The 16,041-nt window shown below is 43.1% G+C and overlaps 1 protein-coding gene across 8 annotated transcripts in view; it reads right to left on the reverse strand.

Moving 5' to 3' along the window:
- Positions 1-241: 241 nt before the first annotated feature.
- MUC13 (mucin 13, cell surface associated) overlaps positions 242-16,041 on the reverse strand; it is a 50,580-nt gene continuing 34,780 nt past the window's right edge. For all 8 annotated transcript variants that reach the window (XM_065561530.1, XM_065561529.1, XM_065561528.1 and 5 more), the window contains 8 exons: positions 15,274-15,332; positions 13,915-14,084; positions 11,277-11,402; positions 9,904-10,018; positions 8,669-8,706; positions 4,913-5,000; positions 2,885-3,122; positions 242-1,561 (listed from right to left, as the gene is read on the reverse strand). In XM_065561530.1, coding sequence (XP_065417602.1) covers positions 1,511-1,561; positions 2,885-3,122; positions 4,913-5,000; positions 8,669-8,706; positions 9,904-10,018; positions 11,277-11,402; positions 13,915-14,084; positions 15,274-15,332 — 885 coding nt within the window. In that variant the 3' untranslated portion in view covers positions 242-1,510. The remainder of the gene's footprint in view (positions 1,562-2,884; positions 3,123-4,912; positions 5,001-8,668; positions 8,707-9,903; positions 10,019-11,276; positions 11,403-13,914; positions 14,085-15,273; positions 15,333-16,041) is intronic.

The following is a 16,041-nucleotide window of genomic DNA, read 5'->3' on the forward strand; positions in this document are numbered from 1 at the left end:
AACTGTCTCCTGCACAGATGAGCTTTACCCTTACTGTAAAGAGCTCCATCATGGCAGAGTTTCATCATGGTCTTCATTCTGTGGCTTTAGTCAATCTTGTAGGTACCCTGACCTCACACCATTGAGTGCCTGGAAGAGAGGGACTGAAACCTTGAACTTGATTTGACATTCTATGGGAGCCAGTGTAGGGTGCAGAGGACAGTTCTGATGTGTGCAAGGGAACCCCACATCTCTCTGAACAGCATTATATGAAAGTTTATTGAGCAGGTGCTGTGTTTAATAGAACACAAGTTAGTTCGTATGTCCCAAGAACACAAATCACAAACCATAACATTGTAATTAAATTAAATTATACTTTATAGGCACCTAACCTATTTAAATATATATACAGAGTTTGAAATGCTAGCGCTAATCATTAGAGTCATTAATTATCTGATAAATTACACATTAAAATATGAAGTAGGTATCATTTTTTAAAAGATTTACTGAACGTAAAAAGACAGTGAAATCGCACGATAAACTAAAAATAATAAGGGGGAAAAAAGCCAAGTAACAATTCTTTTCAGGAAGCTTAATAGAAATATGCTTTATGCCAGCCTGAGGTCCAGAGAAGCTGAAGTGATCACAAACTGCATGTGATGGCAAGCTATAGCTCTGGTAAAAGGCACCGTTGGGAGGTATTGGCCCTGCCATTGTATGAGGAGGGAAATGTAAATGGGTTCAAACCAAAGCCCTGGCTCTGGCCACCAGACTCCGGCCTCGATCTGGGTCTCATGGAACTGAAGACCTTCCAACATGAAGGGGATGTGGCAAGCAAGAGCTGGAATCTGAAACCAGATCTTTTATTTTTTGTTTTATAGTAACACTTAGGGGCTCCAGTTGAGATTGGAGCTCGTCTGTTTGAATGTTCCCAAGACAGCGCTATCTATTTGGAACCCAAAGCAGTATGAAATCTGGGAGACTGTTCTTTGTAGCCTGGACTCACACTACTTTTTTTGTGTGGCAGTTTTCCATGATGTTAACACATCTTTGCCCAGGGTAGCAATGGCAAGGGTGCTGGTGCAGACCAGCACAGCTGGCTGTCATCATCATGTCATCTGGACCTTCTCTGAACAGGGTTAGACAACATGGTGGTTAAAATGCTGGTGCCCTGTATATGCTAGCTGTCCCACCACTGCTGCCACTGCTAGAGCTGCATTGGTGAGAGGCTTCCTGAAAAAATCTTGTGTACACACAATCTGTGATGGACAAGCCCATAGGGTCCTTAAATACATCTCATCCCCACTTTAATTTTCATTTATTTAAGCAGATTAGTTATACAGAGGTCTCCTTCAGATTGTCGTCTTCATTTAAAAAGTCGTCTGCAGAATTTGTAGTCATTTTAAGCATTCTAATTGCCACCCAACCAAAATCCTCTGCTAGGTGATGAAGCTGCAGAACCCATCTACCATGGTCTGTTGTCATGGTTCTCCTATCTCTTCAAGCTGCCGGTCTCTTGTTCTGCTTAAATTCAGTATTTGCGCTGAAGCCTGAAGCCATCACTCCTTGATGACATTTCATACTAGAAAAAGCAATATGCACGCGTTGATGGGACAGAAAATACAGTTCAGTGTTCATATGTTCTACTGAAGTAGCCCTTCCCCAGCCTAACTTGAGTTTTGATGGAAAACAGAGAGTTTTGGGGCAATTATTTTTCAAGATAAGTGAAAAGTTAATATTCTTGATAAGCTAGGAAAGTCTGACAAAATCACTATTTGGCTAAATCAGATCAAGGGATTGTTACCTGAAGTAATTAGATACTTTTTATCAGCAGTTTTTGTATATTACACAACGTAAAACTTACCATGTTTCTCAGATTCAGGGAGAAGGCCTCAATTCAGCACAAGCATGTGCTTAAAATTAAAGCCCTTGTGCAAGTTCTTTACTAAATAGGGACAGTTTGCTGTATCAGGGCCTTACTGAGGTGGATCTAAAATAGTTTTTAAAAAGGCTTTGAATATTCAAGGTCCAATTCTGCACCCTGTATCCAGACAAAACTCCCAGTCACTTCACGTGGGTGTTTTCCCTAAGCCAGGACTGCAAAATTGGGACGCCAAACAGTTAAAAAATATTTTCCCCCTAAAAGGGGTGTGTGTGTGTGCGGGGGGTGGGGGTGGGGAAATGACACACAAAGCATAGAGACTCTGAAATTACACATCTGCCTGTACTACTGATGGGTTATTTATGGGGCGCACGCAGGATACAGCACATGACTTTTATTGATCGCTATGTTCTTAATGTGTTTAAAACTGCCCCACCAAGTGCCACGGTGCAGAGCAGTTCTACCGCTCAGTATAAAGAGCCAAAATGCTTCTGAATAAAATCCAGACAGTGCATCCCAACGTGTCAGAAAACACCCTCTAGCATAACACGTCTGTGCTTGTTGGGCTCCCCTGGTGAGGTTCTCTGCTATGCCTCTTACGGCCCTTTAAGCCCCCTTCATGCCCTCCAAACCCTGGGCTGCTCTCGGGGGTTGGAGTTGGGGGCTGGAGTGGAGTATAAATTAGACAGTTCTGAGAGCTTGTTTAAGTTTCAGCAGCCTCCTTGGGCAGCAGCCCTGCAAGCTGTGCCTTCCCCCCGACACCCTTTCCCACCACTGAAGCTCTACCCACAGCACGAAGGCACCAGGGCTTTTAAAGGGGTCCTCAGAAGGCAGCCTACAGCTGTCTTCTCCAGCTCCTGTGATGGGGTATGTTCCCAGGGCTCGATCAAGGGCTTTCAGATCCACCACTCCATCCCTTTTACCCACTATACAGGGACTGGAGTAGAGGTGAGGATCTCACACTTTCCCTACATTACTAGGGTTAAAATATACCATTCAATTAGTCATGTATGAATCACCTACCTCATCATCATCATAATCCCTCTCAGGAAGTTTCCTTGTTGGTGGTCCCATCTCATAAGGGTTGCTTATCTCAAACCCTCGGTTGACTTGAGCAGCATTGCTAGTCTGGATTCTGGGAAAGATTTTGTCATTTGCAGCAGAGTTGATGGCAGAAATATGTCCAGGTGTGTCTCTTTTATTTGAATAGTCCTCTGTCAGCAAATGCCTCTTCTCTGGACTTCTTTGGCTTTTATTTGCTCTTTAATGAAAAAGAAAATTATCTTTTCCAAGGCTTAACTTTTAGATGTATCTTGATCCATCTAACCCCCCACTCCTTTCTTATTTTTCACACTCTCTTGTCCCCCTTTTTGAAATATGCAATGAGAGTAATTATTGGTGCACGGGCTGTGTGCTATGACATCACTTGTTACAAAGGCCAGACAGGGCAGTTTATAAAGCAAGCCCCCAAACTTCTTATTACAAATATGGTTTAAGGTGCCAGGAGAGGCAGAGATCAGAGAAACTCCTTTCTATATTGTCATAGGAAGAGGGAATTCTCCCTGACACAACACGAATTGCACTTGTAACTGTGTATGCAAATAAGAAACTGGTATGTTAATTTATACCCATTACAAAAGCTACTTTCATACATGCAATCAAGAAGCTGTATATGCAAAATATGCATGTAGAATTGCTGATTGTGTGCACAAATGCATATCTTGCATACACACCCAATCGCTTAAAGCCATGTTGGTGAAATCCACCCACTCTTGGAATGTCCTCCACCCTGCAAATGCCACATTGTACTCCTCCAGGAGTGGGCAAGGGTAGAGTGACTATGCACGAGTGGCCTCCATATCTCCTGCTTGGCAGGTTCATAGGCTCCATGGCAATTCAGAATAGGCCAGTGCACAGGGAGCTGGGCTGAAGAAAGGGACCATTGGGTCTAAGCTTAGGCAGATCTGGTGGCTGGGAGCCCCACATAAAAGATGCAGAGACAGCTGTTGCCATTCCAGCCTGTAGGCTGGAGTAGTGGCTGATGGGGTTGCCACCTCTGAGGTACAGAAAACTGCAACAGGCCTATTAGTTAGTATGCCAGAGACCCAACTACCCCACTATCATGCCAGGGCGCAGTGCAGGAGGTACCACCTCCCTCTGCCACCCATGCTAGGGTGAGGGACCTGCAGCCCCCAAGCCAGGCCCAGCCCAGCCCAGCCCCTCTTCTTCCTGCAGCCTCAAACACTCAGGCTATGCCCCCACCTTCTGCTGCTCTGAGCCCCATGACCCCAGCCCCTGCTGCTGGACACCCCAGGTTGGTCCCCTGTCGTCTACCTGGTGGGTTGGCTTAAGGACAGGCTGGCCCTGCAGCACACCAGCCTTCTTGTTATTGCCACTCCCTGTCCCTCAACCATGAGTTGCCCGTGAAGCCAGTCCTGTCCCACCTTCTGGAGCTCACCCTCATTGGCTTCCCACCTGGCTGCCCACTGGGGCTCAGTGCAGATGCAGCCCCCATCCCTGAGAAACTTTCTGACAAAACCCAGGACTTTTACTGTCCCAAGAAGACTTACAGATTTTCCATGACAGCTACTTCAAAAAAGGGATGATTCTGGGAAAACGTGGATAGGGGGCAACCCACGTGGCCAAGGAAGGCCACAGAGGTGCTGAATTGAGCTCCATAGTCTGTCCCTGGGCTCAGGGGGTGGAGTCTGACCTCCCTTCAGGCTGTGGGTTGGGGAGGAGATATGAATTTCGAGGTTTTAAGCAGGGGGAGGGGGTACATTTCAGCCATATCTGCATATTTTGGAAACAGACACCCAGGGCCAGATTCTCAACAATGTGAGCACACATTTCTCATGACAAACTATTAGAGTGACACGTTTACAGGGACAAATACCTAACTTTCATGCAAAATGGTGGTACTGATGTGTCCCACATAGACATTTACATTGGCAGCTTTAAAAATCTGGCCCCTCTTTTTGAAACTAGCCCATTCCGTAGAGCTTAGCAACCTCCTTTGTGTTCAAGCGCCTAGCAAGCAACTATTTGTACCTCACTGAAGTGACAACGAGTCCTGCAATTAAGCCCAGGATAAGAGCCCCACACAGGACAGCCACAATGATAAGGATCAACAAGGAATCTGGAAAGAGAGAGATTAAATATTCATAGCAAACATGGTATACAAGGGAACCTCTCCTTTACTACAACAAGAATATATTCTGGAGTAAAATAGATTCTGTACCATCAAAACATATCTGTCTTTCATGCTATTACTCTTGGGGCAGTGCTTATGAGATGGCCACCATCATGGATTGAACCAGTCTGCTTCAGAGCTAAAAGCATAAGCTGCTATAGTTTGAGCTAAAGCTCAGGGAGAACTGTAGCACCTCATATCCGCTGTGAATCTGCAGAGGGAGACCCCACAACACCAACTCACCAGTGGGTTACATACTTTCTCAGCTCAAAGGAAGCTCATTCAAAGCATCTGAGGCCCATAGCAGTTTGAACCCTGGATCAGCCCCCACTTACATGACATCGGCCATCTTATCTTGGCCAACACACTGGGGATTGAACTAGGAACCTCCAGAGCTAAAAGTATAAGCAACTACAGCTCGAACTAAAGAGCCAAACCTGTACAGGTAGGGATTATAACAACTCGTGTCCTCTGTGGATCTGCATGGGGGAGGGGGAGACTCTTTAACTCACCTGTGGGTTAGACTTGCCATCAGCAAACTCCTGCTCCTGCATTAGGCTCTGCTAGTAAAGACCCTTGCATGGGTGAAGAATTCTCTTGAAGTAAATGGTCCTCAGCACATGTTCCATACCAGCAGATCCCAGTGCAGGCTCAGGGCCTAAGGTTGCAAATTAACCTCTATTGCAACCTCCTATTTACACTTGCTTGTGCCTCTCTGACATATTTTCTTTTGAGCTGAAATGTCACCTGTTTGCTCTCAGTGAAAGCCTGGAGTTTTTGGAAAGTTGGACAAAATCCCTTTGTACAGTTACAAATTATGGAAGGTTGGGAAAAAATACCCACTTTGGTAAAACTGAATTTTTTCTTCTGACTGGCTGCTATTTTCCAAATTTTGTTTGTGAAAACAAAACAAAAAAGCCCTGTTTTTCTACAGCTATCATCTCCCCCCCCCCCAAATACTGGTAATTACAAATCATTGAAAAAATGTTTTCGTTCAATTGTTTTTTTGGGGGGGGGCATGAAGGAAAGTTCTAGGTCAGCTCTGAACGTTTACATTTTTATCTCTTCACAGGAGACGAATGATGGGCTTGTGGTGCAAGTATGAGCCAGACGGCCTGGGTTTAATTCCCAGCTCTGCTACAGACTTCTTATATGATCTTGGGCAAATCATTTAAACACACACTGCCTCAACTGACTTTCTAGAAAATGGGGCTCATACTACTTCCTGACCTCATAGGGCTGTTGTGTAGATTAAAGTTTGTGAAGACACTATAAACTCCTCAGTCAAGAATCATTGCGTTGATCAATTTGGGGAGGAAATGTCAGTAGGGAAGTTCTCTTTTACACTTGCTTAGGATGACATTTTTCTAATGCTTTTAGTTGTGTAATTGCCTGAAGCACCGTGGAATAATAAAAACCACCTGCCCAACGCCATAGTGCTGCAGCTATGGTTTTTCTGCATCTATAGTGTGGAGGGGTTTTTTTAAATTCACATGGAATTAAGCAAAATACGTTTGCACACCTCCATAATGCTGCAGCTTCAGTTTCTGCTTTAAGATAGAGTAATCAGAAACTTATTTGCTAACTTTGGTGAGTAAAATAACTTTTCATTGCTCTTTACTCCTGCAGAGTCAGCACAAGTAAGGGCAGATCTACACTAGAAGTGCTACATTGGCACAGCTGCGCCCCTGTAGTGCATCTGGTGAAGACACTCTATGCCGATGGGAGAGTGCTCTCCTGTTGGCATAATTACTCCACCTCCGTGAGCAGCGGAAGCTATGTCAGTGGGAGAGCGTCTCCTGCCAACATAGTGCCGGTGTGAACAGTGCTTAGGTCGCTGTAACTTGCATCGTTCACGAAGGTGTCTTTTTCACACCCTGAGCGACATAAATTAGATCAACCTAAGCGGTAGTGGAGATGTGCCTTCAGAGAGAGTGAACTGGATTCCATTTCCTCTTGCACATTATTAATGCAGTTGCCTCCTAAAATCCAATCACTTAGCTCTGTGCAGCTACACTCCAGGCAATGAGGGTACAAATGTTTACTCTGAAGATGGCGGGAGGAGGGGACTGTAATTGAGACTATCACTTTGCCCACACAACCTTTAGTACTAGTAGTGCTGTCGCATTTTGGATCATGAGTTTGTCTGTTAAATGTATATCTTTGATAGACACCATCAGGTATGTGGGTGAGTTGATGTTGCCTTCTAAATGTTATTGTTAGAATTTCCCAAGATTGTCTTTAAATTCATAACCTTGCTGTTGCATTTGTGCATATTTGAAGCAATTGGTTTTCTTAATTGTTTTAGAAAAGGCATTAGAAGAAAGAACCCAAAAGCCTTCTTAACAAAATTCATGCAGAGCATTCAACGGGGTCAAAAATTTCTTCCTCTTATAACACTGTGCTTATGCCTGGCCAGCTTTTCTGTGCTGTGTTAAAACTATTATTAGCCATTTCCCTAAACAATCAGGCAAAACATGCAAAGGTTTTGAGGTCTTAGAGTTGAATACATCCACAGGTTAAACATATACCAATTTAAGAATACAATTGGTGGGGGTAAGAGGAGTTGAAACATTCACACACAATGCACCGTGCACTGAATTAGACCCCAGCCAGTCACAGTGATTAAACAGTCATAAGTGTCAATTCTTCAGCAAACTTCTCTCTACACAGGATGATACTGTAGGCACAACCCCTGAGAGGCATGAGGGGGACATTTCTCTCAAAACAGTATTTTGCTATCCTGTAAGATGTTGAAAAATTGGAGAGTTTGCAGATAAGACCCACAAGAATGAAGGAGCTCAATCTGTTCAGTTATCAAAAAGACGATCAAGAGGTGACTTAATCATAGTGTATAAATACCTTCCTGAGGAGAAAATATGGGGTACTAAATGGCACTTTAATGTAGCAGAGAAAGGTATGACGAGAACCAGTGGATGAAGTTAAAGCTAGACAAATTCAAACTAGAAATAAGGCATGAAGGATTATTAACCACTGGAACAAATAAACAAATTAACTACCAAGGGAAGTGGTGGATTCTCCATCTCTTGATGCCTTCAGATCAAGACTGGATGGTTTTCTGAAAGACGTGCTTTAGTCAAACACAAGTTATTGGGCTCAACGTAGCCGTAATTGGATGCAATTTGATAGCCTGTGTTCTGTAATCATCCTTCGCTGCTCCAGGCCAATGGGAGCTGCTGGAAGTGGCACGGGCTGAGGGACGTACTGGCCGCCGCTTCCAGCAGCTCCCATTGGCCTGGAGCAGCGAACCGCGGCCACTGGGAGCCGCGATCGGCCGAACCTGCGGACGCGGCAGGTAAACAAACCGGCCCAGCCCGCCAGGGGCTTTCCCTGCACAAGCGGCGGAACAAGTTTGGGAACCACTGATCTAATGGTTTCTTCTGGCCTTAAAGTCTATGATGCTTCTCTCCACATGGCTACAGGGCTCATGCTTTTTAACTCATCCTTTCCTAACTTTTTGTTGTTGTTAACGTGGTGTGTTTGCATCTCCATATGTTACTAATGCTCACTCTACTATTGCAAGGTCTGCTCTGCAAGTAAAACATTGCTGGAAATCTTTCCAATAAGTAAACATCAGAAACTCTTGTACTCACTGTTGCTACAGTTTACTCCAGAGTAGCCCACATCACACCTAAACGATAGTAAAAGAAATGGAAACTGAGTTCAGACTATTCAGTAGATCAGGGGTCGGCAACGTTCGGCACGCGGCTCGCCAGGGTAAGCACCCTGGCAGGCCGGGCCAGTTTAATTTACCTGCTGACGTGGCAGGTTCGGCCGATCGCGGCCCCCACTGGCCATGGTTCGCCGTCCCGGGCCAATGGGGACGGCGAGAAGCCGCGGCCAGCACATCGCTCGCCCGCGCCGCTTCTCGCCGCCCCCATTGGCCCGGGACGGCGAACCGCGGCCAGTGGGGACCGCGATCGGCCGAACCTGCCGCGTCAGCAGGTAAATAAAACTGGCCCGGCTCGCCAGGGTGCTTACCCTGGTGAGCCGCGTACTGAACATTGCCGACCCCTGCAGTAGATGGTCATGAAACAATGGAACACTCCCACCCACCACCATTTTCTCTTATTGATGGGTTTCATATTTGTCATCTTATCTCTAAATCTACGTAGTTTCTCTGTGGTGATTTGGGTGAGAAGAAACAGTTGAGGAACACCAATTTCCTTTTTAAACTAAAATTTCTTTGTCCAAGCTTTTCAGACATGTCTCCATTTTTGAAGTGCCCTACTTGAGACACCTTAAAAGGGGCTGATTTTCAGAATGTGCTGAGCACCCATCTATGAAAATCAAGAGTCACTAGCCACTTCTGAAAAACTTGGCCTTTGTGTGTCATAGTCTTCCTTGGGCACCTGAGTGTCGACAACTCCTCACGTTTCATCCCAATGCTACCATTTTGAAATAAAACTTATGCTAGTGTCAGCATTAATTTTGCTGGTGAATGTAACAGTCATAGGAACAGCTGGATTGACAGAGAATGAGGAAGTTCTCTGTTTATCCAGAGGTACAGCCTGGGTAGTAGTATAGCTTCCCCACACTACTCCAGTAATGAGTTTCAACCCTGTCCTGGAGGAAGCACCTCTAGAGGGAAACCCAAGCAAAATACCATAGGACTTATACTGGTCAGCACATGTGCTTCCCCTGGACCTCAATGGAAGTTCTGCCATGAATTTGAAGTACTATAGTTCAGTCTTTGTTGCTTACTTAATGTCATTTAATTTGTGCAGTTTAGGGTTGTGATTCTAAAAGCAATATTGTCAACGCCATCCTGTTTTAAATACCGTGTTGCCTTATCGTGATAGATCAAAGGAAGTAGCTGAGTACTCACTCCACGCAGTTTCCATCTTTGTTTTGGAAATTAGGAAGACATTGGCAAACTGGGGCACTGTTGCTATCCGTAACACAATGCATGTGATTTTCTTTAGAACATGTGTTATCACAACCTACATTTTCAATGGGGAAAAAAAAAGAGTTGTTTTAAAGAAAGTCTGAAAATGGATATTCTGATATAGAGGCTTAATACTTCAATATGCAATATTTACATTTTTAGTTAACACAGAAGAAGGTGGCAAAACACACATGGTTTTTCCTGTCTCTTTATAAACTCACAGAATTCTGATTCGCCTCTGTGCTGTGTTATGTCCTTAAAGGCTACAAAAGGATCTTTTAGTAGAAATACGCACACAGAAAAGAAACTTAAATACAGGCACAATAACAGAAGAAAAAGTATCATTGCTTGGTTCCCACCAGTCTGCAGCCTTGCCAACTCTTGTGATTTTATCATGAAGTCTTGCAAAAGTTGGTGTTTTCCCCAAAGCCTCAGCTCTTGGAATCAGTTAATTATATGAGAAATCTCAGCTAATAAAGCATGTTTCTAGTACTCGTGATTATGGAGAAAAGCTTGAAAACAGGAAGTGAATGTCTGGTAAAGGCTCCAAAACCAAACGGCAAATAAGAACCCCAAATTCTTTATCTTCTGAAATCCCCTCGTGATTTTTGAATGCTTAGGGTTGGCAATGCTGTCATGTGCGGCACAGTCACAATACCACCCCTAAAGCCCAGTGGGCAGCAGAATCCTAGAAAGAGGATTAGGGGTAGCTGGACTGCTGGCTAGCTCTGGGTCGTGGTAAGGCAATGGGCAAATCTCAGTTTGAGGAGGACCATAGGCCCCAAGAAAATCTGCGAACTATCAGGGAAAATAATAATACTGAGTCCCACAGGCGTGCTGGTAAGAGACAATATTTTATTCAATAGGTCCTGTCAAATGACAAAGACTTGCTATTTGTAAACCATTGGTATGCACGGTCAGGCTCCAGATTCTTTCAAGCCCAGCAGTCATGGTGGATTGACTCCTGAACGGTTTGCAAGGAGAGTAGATTGTCTACCCAATACTCAGCTGGCTCTGTGCTGCCAATACTGTGATTTCAATCATAATACGCATATGTTTTAAATTACTCATGTGCTTAAGGGCTTTGCTAAATTGGAATGGAATTACTTGGGATTAAAGTTAAGCACATGCTTAAGGCCACTGTTTCATCAGGGCTGCAGTGCCCAATTTTCAGAGCTGCAGATACTCAGCACCTGAGAAAATCCCTTTTTTTTTCCCAATGGTGCTGACACAGTGCAACCAAGAAGGAATGAAGGTGGGGAGGGGAAAGCACAACCCATGATAAGAGCTTATAATGGTCACAAAGTTCTCACCTAAACAGCTTTTGTCTCGTGGGTTCTTCTTAGAAAATCCTGGTTTACATTCACACGTTATTCCATCATTTTCCTTGCAAGTAGTAGTTGCCTCATCACACTGATAAATGTCACATTGGGAAAGTGCTAAAAACAAAATTAAATATTTCAAAGACTGATCATAAGGTAAAATCTATAGTTAGCGGTAGCCTTTAATACGAAGCAGTGTGCCTGATTAATAACCTATGTATTATAGTTAGTATTTCTGAATTCAGTTTTAAGGTATATGTAGGGTACAAATACCCCCGTCACCTTGAATTAACCCTTATAGTATTGGTGACCTGCCCAGCAACTGAACCATTCCCATCACAGGTGCTGATCTCTCATCTCTCCCTGCCTACAACAGGCCTGATCTGCCTCCCAGCAGCCTGACCTTCCCCAATGCCATCCAGAAAGAGTGATGTTCTGCCCGTACTTTAGCAAAGAGCTCTGTGAAAATTTCTTCCCTTAACCCCTTTTTAAAAAAAGCATTCCACCCCCTGCCCTCCATACGGGGAGTTGCTCTTTAGTGGAGACTATTGATGAATGTCAAGGTGAGCATACATCTAAGTATTTGCAGGATCTGGGGTTATATTTAATATGTCATACAGTATTCAATTTATATATCACTTGAAATTGGGATAGAAGCTCAGACTAGGGGAGGAGATCTATAATTGATTGGGGTTAGAAGGAACTTCCCCTTTGGATGGGTTATTCAGTAATTTCCACTATGTAGTTTCTTCTACCTTTTTCTGAGACATTTGGTACTGACCACGCAGAGACAGCATGCTGCATTAGGTTCACTTGATTGTCTGAACTAGCATAGCAATTTTTATATTTCTATATTATTTAAAATTGATTCAGGAAAATAAACCTCAAAATGATACTCTGAAAATAAATCTCTCAGGATTTTGTTTAAAGTTGGTTTCAAAAGCTATGGCTTTGTTTGATTTGCACAGCTGTAAGTGATGAAAAATGAGTTAATGGCACTAATAATTACCACGTACATCTTAGTTTAATTTTTCCATTTAGAATATTACAGCCTCATAAAAAAGGACTAGCATAAAATATTCCGTCCGACTCAAACTTCATAAATCAAACTTGCCGCACTGCTAGTGCTCAGGCACCCTGTGCACAGAAGGAATCTCCTTGAGAAGATAATTAGGCATCTTAAATTATTTAATAATTGACTATAAATAGAAGTGACTGAGCTGTAGATTTTAAAGATTCAGTTTTACAAAGCAATCTTAATCCACCATGACTCACAAGGAGTTCAAATCTATTGTAATTCAGGCAAAATTGAGTCACAAACTAGGTCAGCCTCTGAGCCCTCTCCCAAATTTTCAACGAAAGATTCATCTCAGTTCCTAACTATGGGCTTAATCCTGCAAGGTGCTCAGTGAACTGACCTTGATCTAGCAAAGAACTTAAGCACATGCTTAACTTTAAGCATGTGAATAGTATTACTGGGTAAATATGCTGGCTTGGTTTGGCAAGGCAATAAAGCACAAAAGTAGTCGCACTGAACTCTATGGAATTATTCATGTGCTTAAAGTTAAACATATGCATTAGCGCTTTACTGGCTAAGGACAAAAGGATTTGGCATCCATACAAATGAGCCCTAAAGTCCTACTCCTATCCTGCATGGATACAGGTCTCCATTTGCATGGAGCTCAGTGCAGGATCAGGGCATTGGTGTGCAAGATTTATTTTTGCCAGAGGTGGTTAAAAATGTGAACATTTTTCATGAAAATTTTAGCAAAAAAAATCTTGTCCCTGTTTTTCCTTGAAAAATGTCAACATTTTTTGACTGGTCCCAGCTTCTGCTTATTTTTAATTAATGATACTTTTGCAGGAAATAGTAGAGAATGTGCAAAACGTAACAAAAGATGTTCAGCTCTAAGCATTAATGCATTTTTCCTGCAAGTGTTGGTTGTTTTAGTAACATAAGAATTTCCATACTGGATTACACTGGTGAAACATCTAGTCCGGTACCTGGTCACTGTGGCCCCAGTTCAGGAAAGTGCTCAAGCATGTGCTTAATCCACCCCTATTCAAGAAAACACTTAAGCACATGCTTAAGTTAAGCATTTACTTAAATATTTTCCTAAATAGGGATGCTTGCCTAAATGTGGCCAATACCTGATGCTTCAGAGGATGGGGTAAGAAGCGCCCTATGAATAATCAGACAATAAAGAAGTTTCTTCCTCATTTGCCAGAAACACAGGAGTCATATTTATTTTATTTTTGTCCTGTCTAAAGGGAGGGACTATATTTTTATTATGTGTTGGTCCTGCACCTGGTACAATAGGTTCCAGGTCCATGACTAGGTTCTGTGATAATACAAACAATAAAAAATAATACTCCCATTAGCTACATAACCTGTAACATTTAGAAAAAGATTCATTTTGGAAATGAATATTTCTCTTCTATTCCCAAATACAAATATAACATTGTCTGTGTCTCAAAAAGACAAGAAGTTACAATGAATGGTTGAGTTTTCAAAGTAGATTAGGGGATTTAGACATAACTCATTAAAATTAATGGAGGGTATGTTTCTAAGAGCTTTGTCCTCATTGTCTTGGAAAATCTCAGCCAGTGTTCTTAGTGTAGTACTTACCTTGATAGCTTTCAATTTTGAAATTGGTATTGTCCTTCATTGCGTCTTTTATGAGGTTAGTAACATTTTCAGGGGTTAATTTTGTGGTCACTGTAAACATGTTCCTTACTGTCACACTAGTTCCACTGATCTCCGCTTTACTCTGTATTTTAGATTTTGCTGAACTTTGTCTGAAAAATAAATATCTAGTGTAATTGTAGAAAGTACCATAAACACCACATTTACTTTAACAACAGATTTTTGTAATCAATCAAACAGGCATATCATAGGCAGCGAGAGCAGATTTGCCCACAGACACATTATACCACTGTGCAGTGCCTCTTGGTTCTCACCCAGTGATAACATCTTGAGGGGGTAAAGATCATTCAGTCTCCACATCCCATTCTTTAGTCTCTGCTCTGCCAACAAGTGAGCCAATGAATGCCAAATGAGTTGCAACAAGATTTTATGAAATGGTCATTTGCTCACTAGAAATTAGACTGAGATCACAAATTCATTGAATACTGGTTATTTGCACCAACCTGGATCTCATGTCATCTGGTAACCAAGAGGTTTAAGATGCTCTATCCTACTTAGTAACATCTTGAGGCATCCAGTCCCTGTTGTAATGAGGTTTTCACTCTTAACCCTAATCATTACACTTTCAAGAGCCAGATTTTCAAATAACATGGGTGTACAATTTACCAAGTAATTTTTGCATATTGTGTTAAGTGCATATGTACATGAACAAATAAGTAAAAGGCTGAAGTCAGAGTGCTCCTAAATGTGCCCCAAAATATTTTTCCCTCTTAATGCTGCTGAATACAATAGTAACTTTACTAAGGGCCAGATTCTGATACCTATATTCATGATGAACAGGGTCTTATGCCATGTTTGTCTTACTCCATTGGCTATTATCAGTGGGAATACCCATGGAGTAAAGTGCTACTCAGCATAACTAAGGTTCTTGGAATCTGGCCCTAAAAATTTACGTACCACATCAATACCATATTCTACTCTCATATTTTTGCGAAACTCCCATTGTTACTAGAGGGAGTTCTGCTGTGCATCAAGGGGTATGTAGGATATTGTCTCAGCTCACCCTACACACAGGATGAATCTGAAACTTCTGATGTTAAAATGTGTATGTTCCAAAGTGCGCCACATCCCCAAAAGCAAGAAGTCCCCACTGATCTGAAACCTCGTTTAGCTGAGTTCATTTCACATTGCTCATCTCATTTGATTAAATGAGGATTGACAGTATATAAGCTGGGGCAAACTAAGAAAGCAATGTGAGCTATGCGTTCTGTGTCTATGCTATGTACACAGAGAGAGATCACACACACACACACACACACACACACGAGCTGCTGAACTTACTTTACATTCTCTATTATCGTCTGTTCATAGTCTGTCTCATTTCTGAAAGTTGTGTTGAACTATGAAAGATAAAATGAATTTGGTTTATACCTTTGTAAGACCACAGAACAAAATAGCCAAGGAAAATGTGTGGGGTTCATCTCTCTCAGAGCCAGTTAGGGAAATTAAAGGCCCAGAGCTCCCCAGGCCATGTCCAGGCAAATTCCTATTGACTCCTAAGAGAGGTCGGCCTAAACAACGAATGCCGGAATGGGCCATACAATTATGAGTATAATAATAAATGACCACTACATACAGACACTGTAGGGGGCACCATCCTCCCAGGCTTCACACTTAAAGAGATGCCTCTGTGCACAGGTCTTCCTCATCCAGCTTGGACAGAGGGGGAGGAGGACTCAGCCACCCCGGTGGAACCAAAACCCTGTTCCCCACGACACTATGGAGGGGCATCCTTGGGCCTCTGATATCCATGGTGAGGAAGCAGATCAGGGACGGAGCCAGGGGGTGGGTTCAGGATGAACATCATTTCCCTCCCTGCCCCCTTGGCAAGCAGTGAATGGTTAGTGGAGTCTGAAGCAGTGGTAACTTTTCTGTGCCTCCACCTCCGCCCCATCCAGCCCCCGACCATGTGCACTGGAGCTTCCCCCCACCACGTAAGGTAGGGGGAGGTTTCCCAGAAGCACTGGATAATGGAGAAATCCTTGGTAGCAAAGGTCCAATGGAGGTTCACAGCTAGAGAGCATGTGCAGGATAGTGAGCCCAGGAGAT

Source organism: Chrysemys picta, chromosome 11, assembly GCF_011386835.1.
Source record: "Chrysemys picta bellii isolate R12L10 chromosome 11, ASM1138683v2, whole genome shotgun sequence".
NCBI classification, from domain to species: Eukaryota; Metazoa; Chordata; order Testudines; family Emydidae; genus Chrysemys; species Chrysemys picta.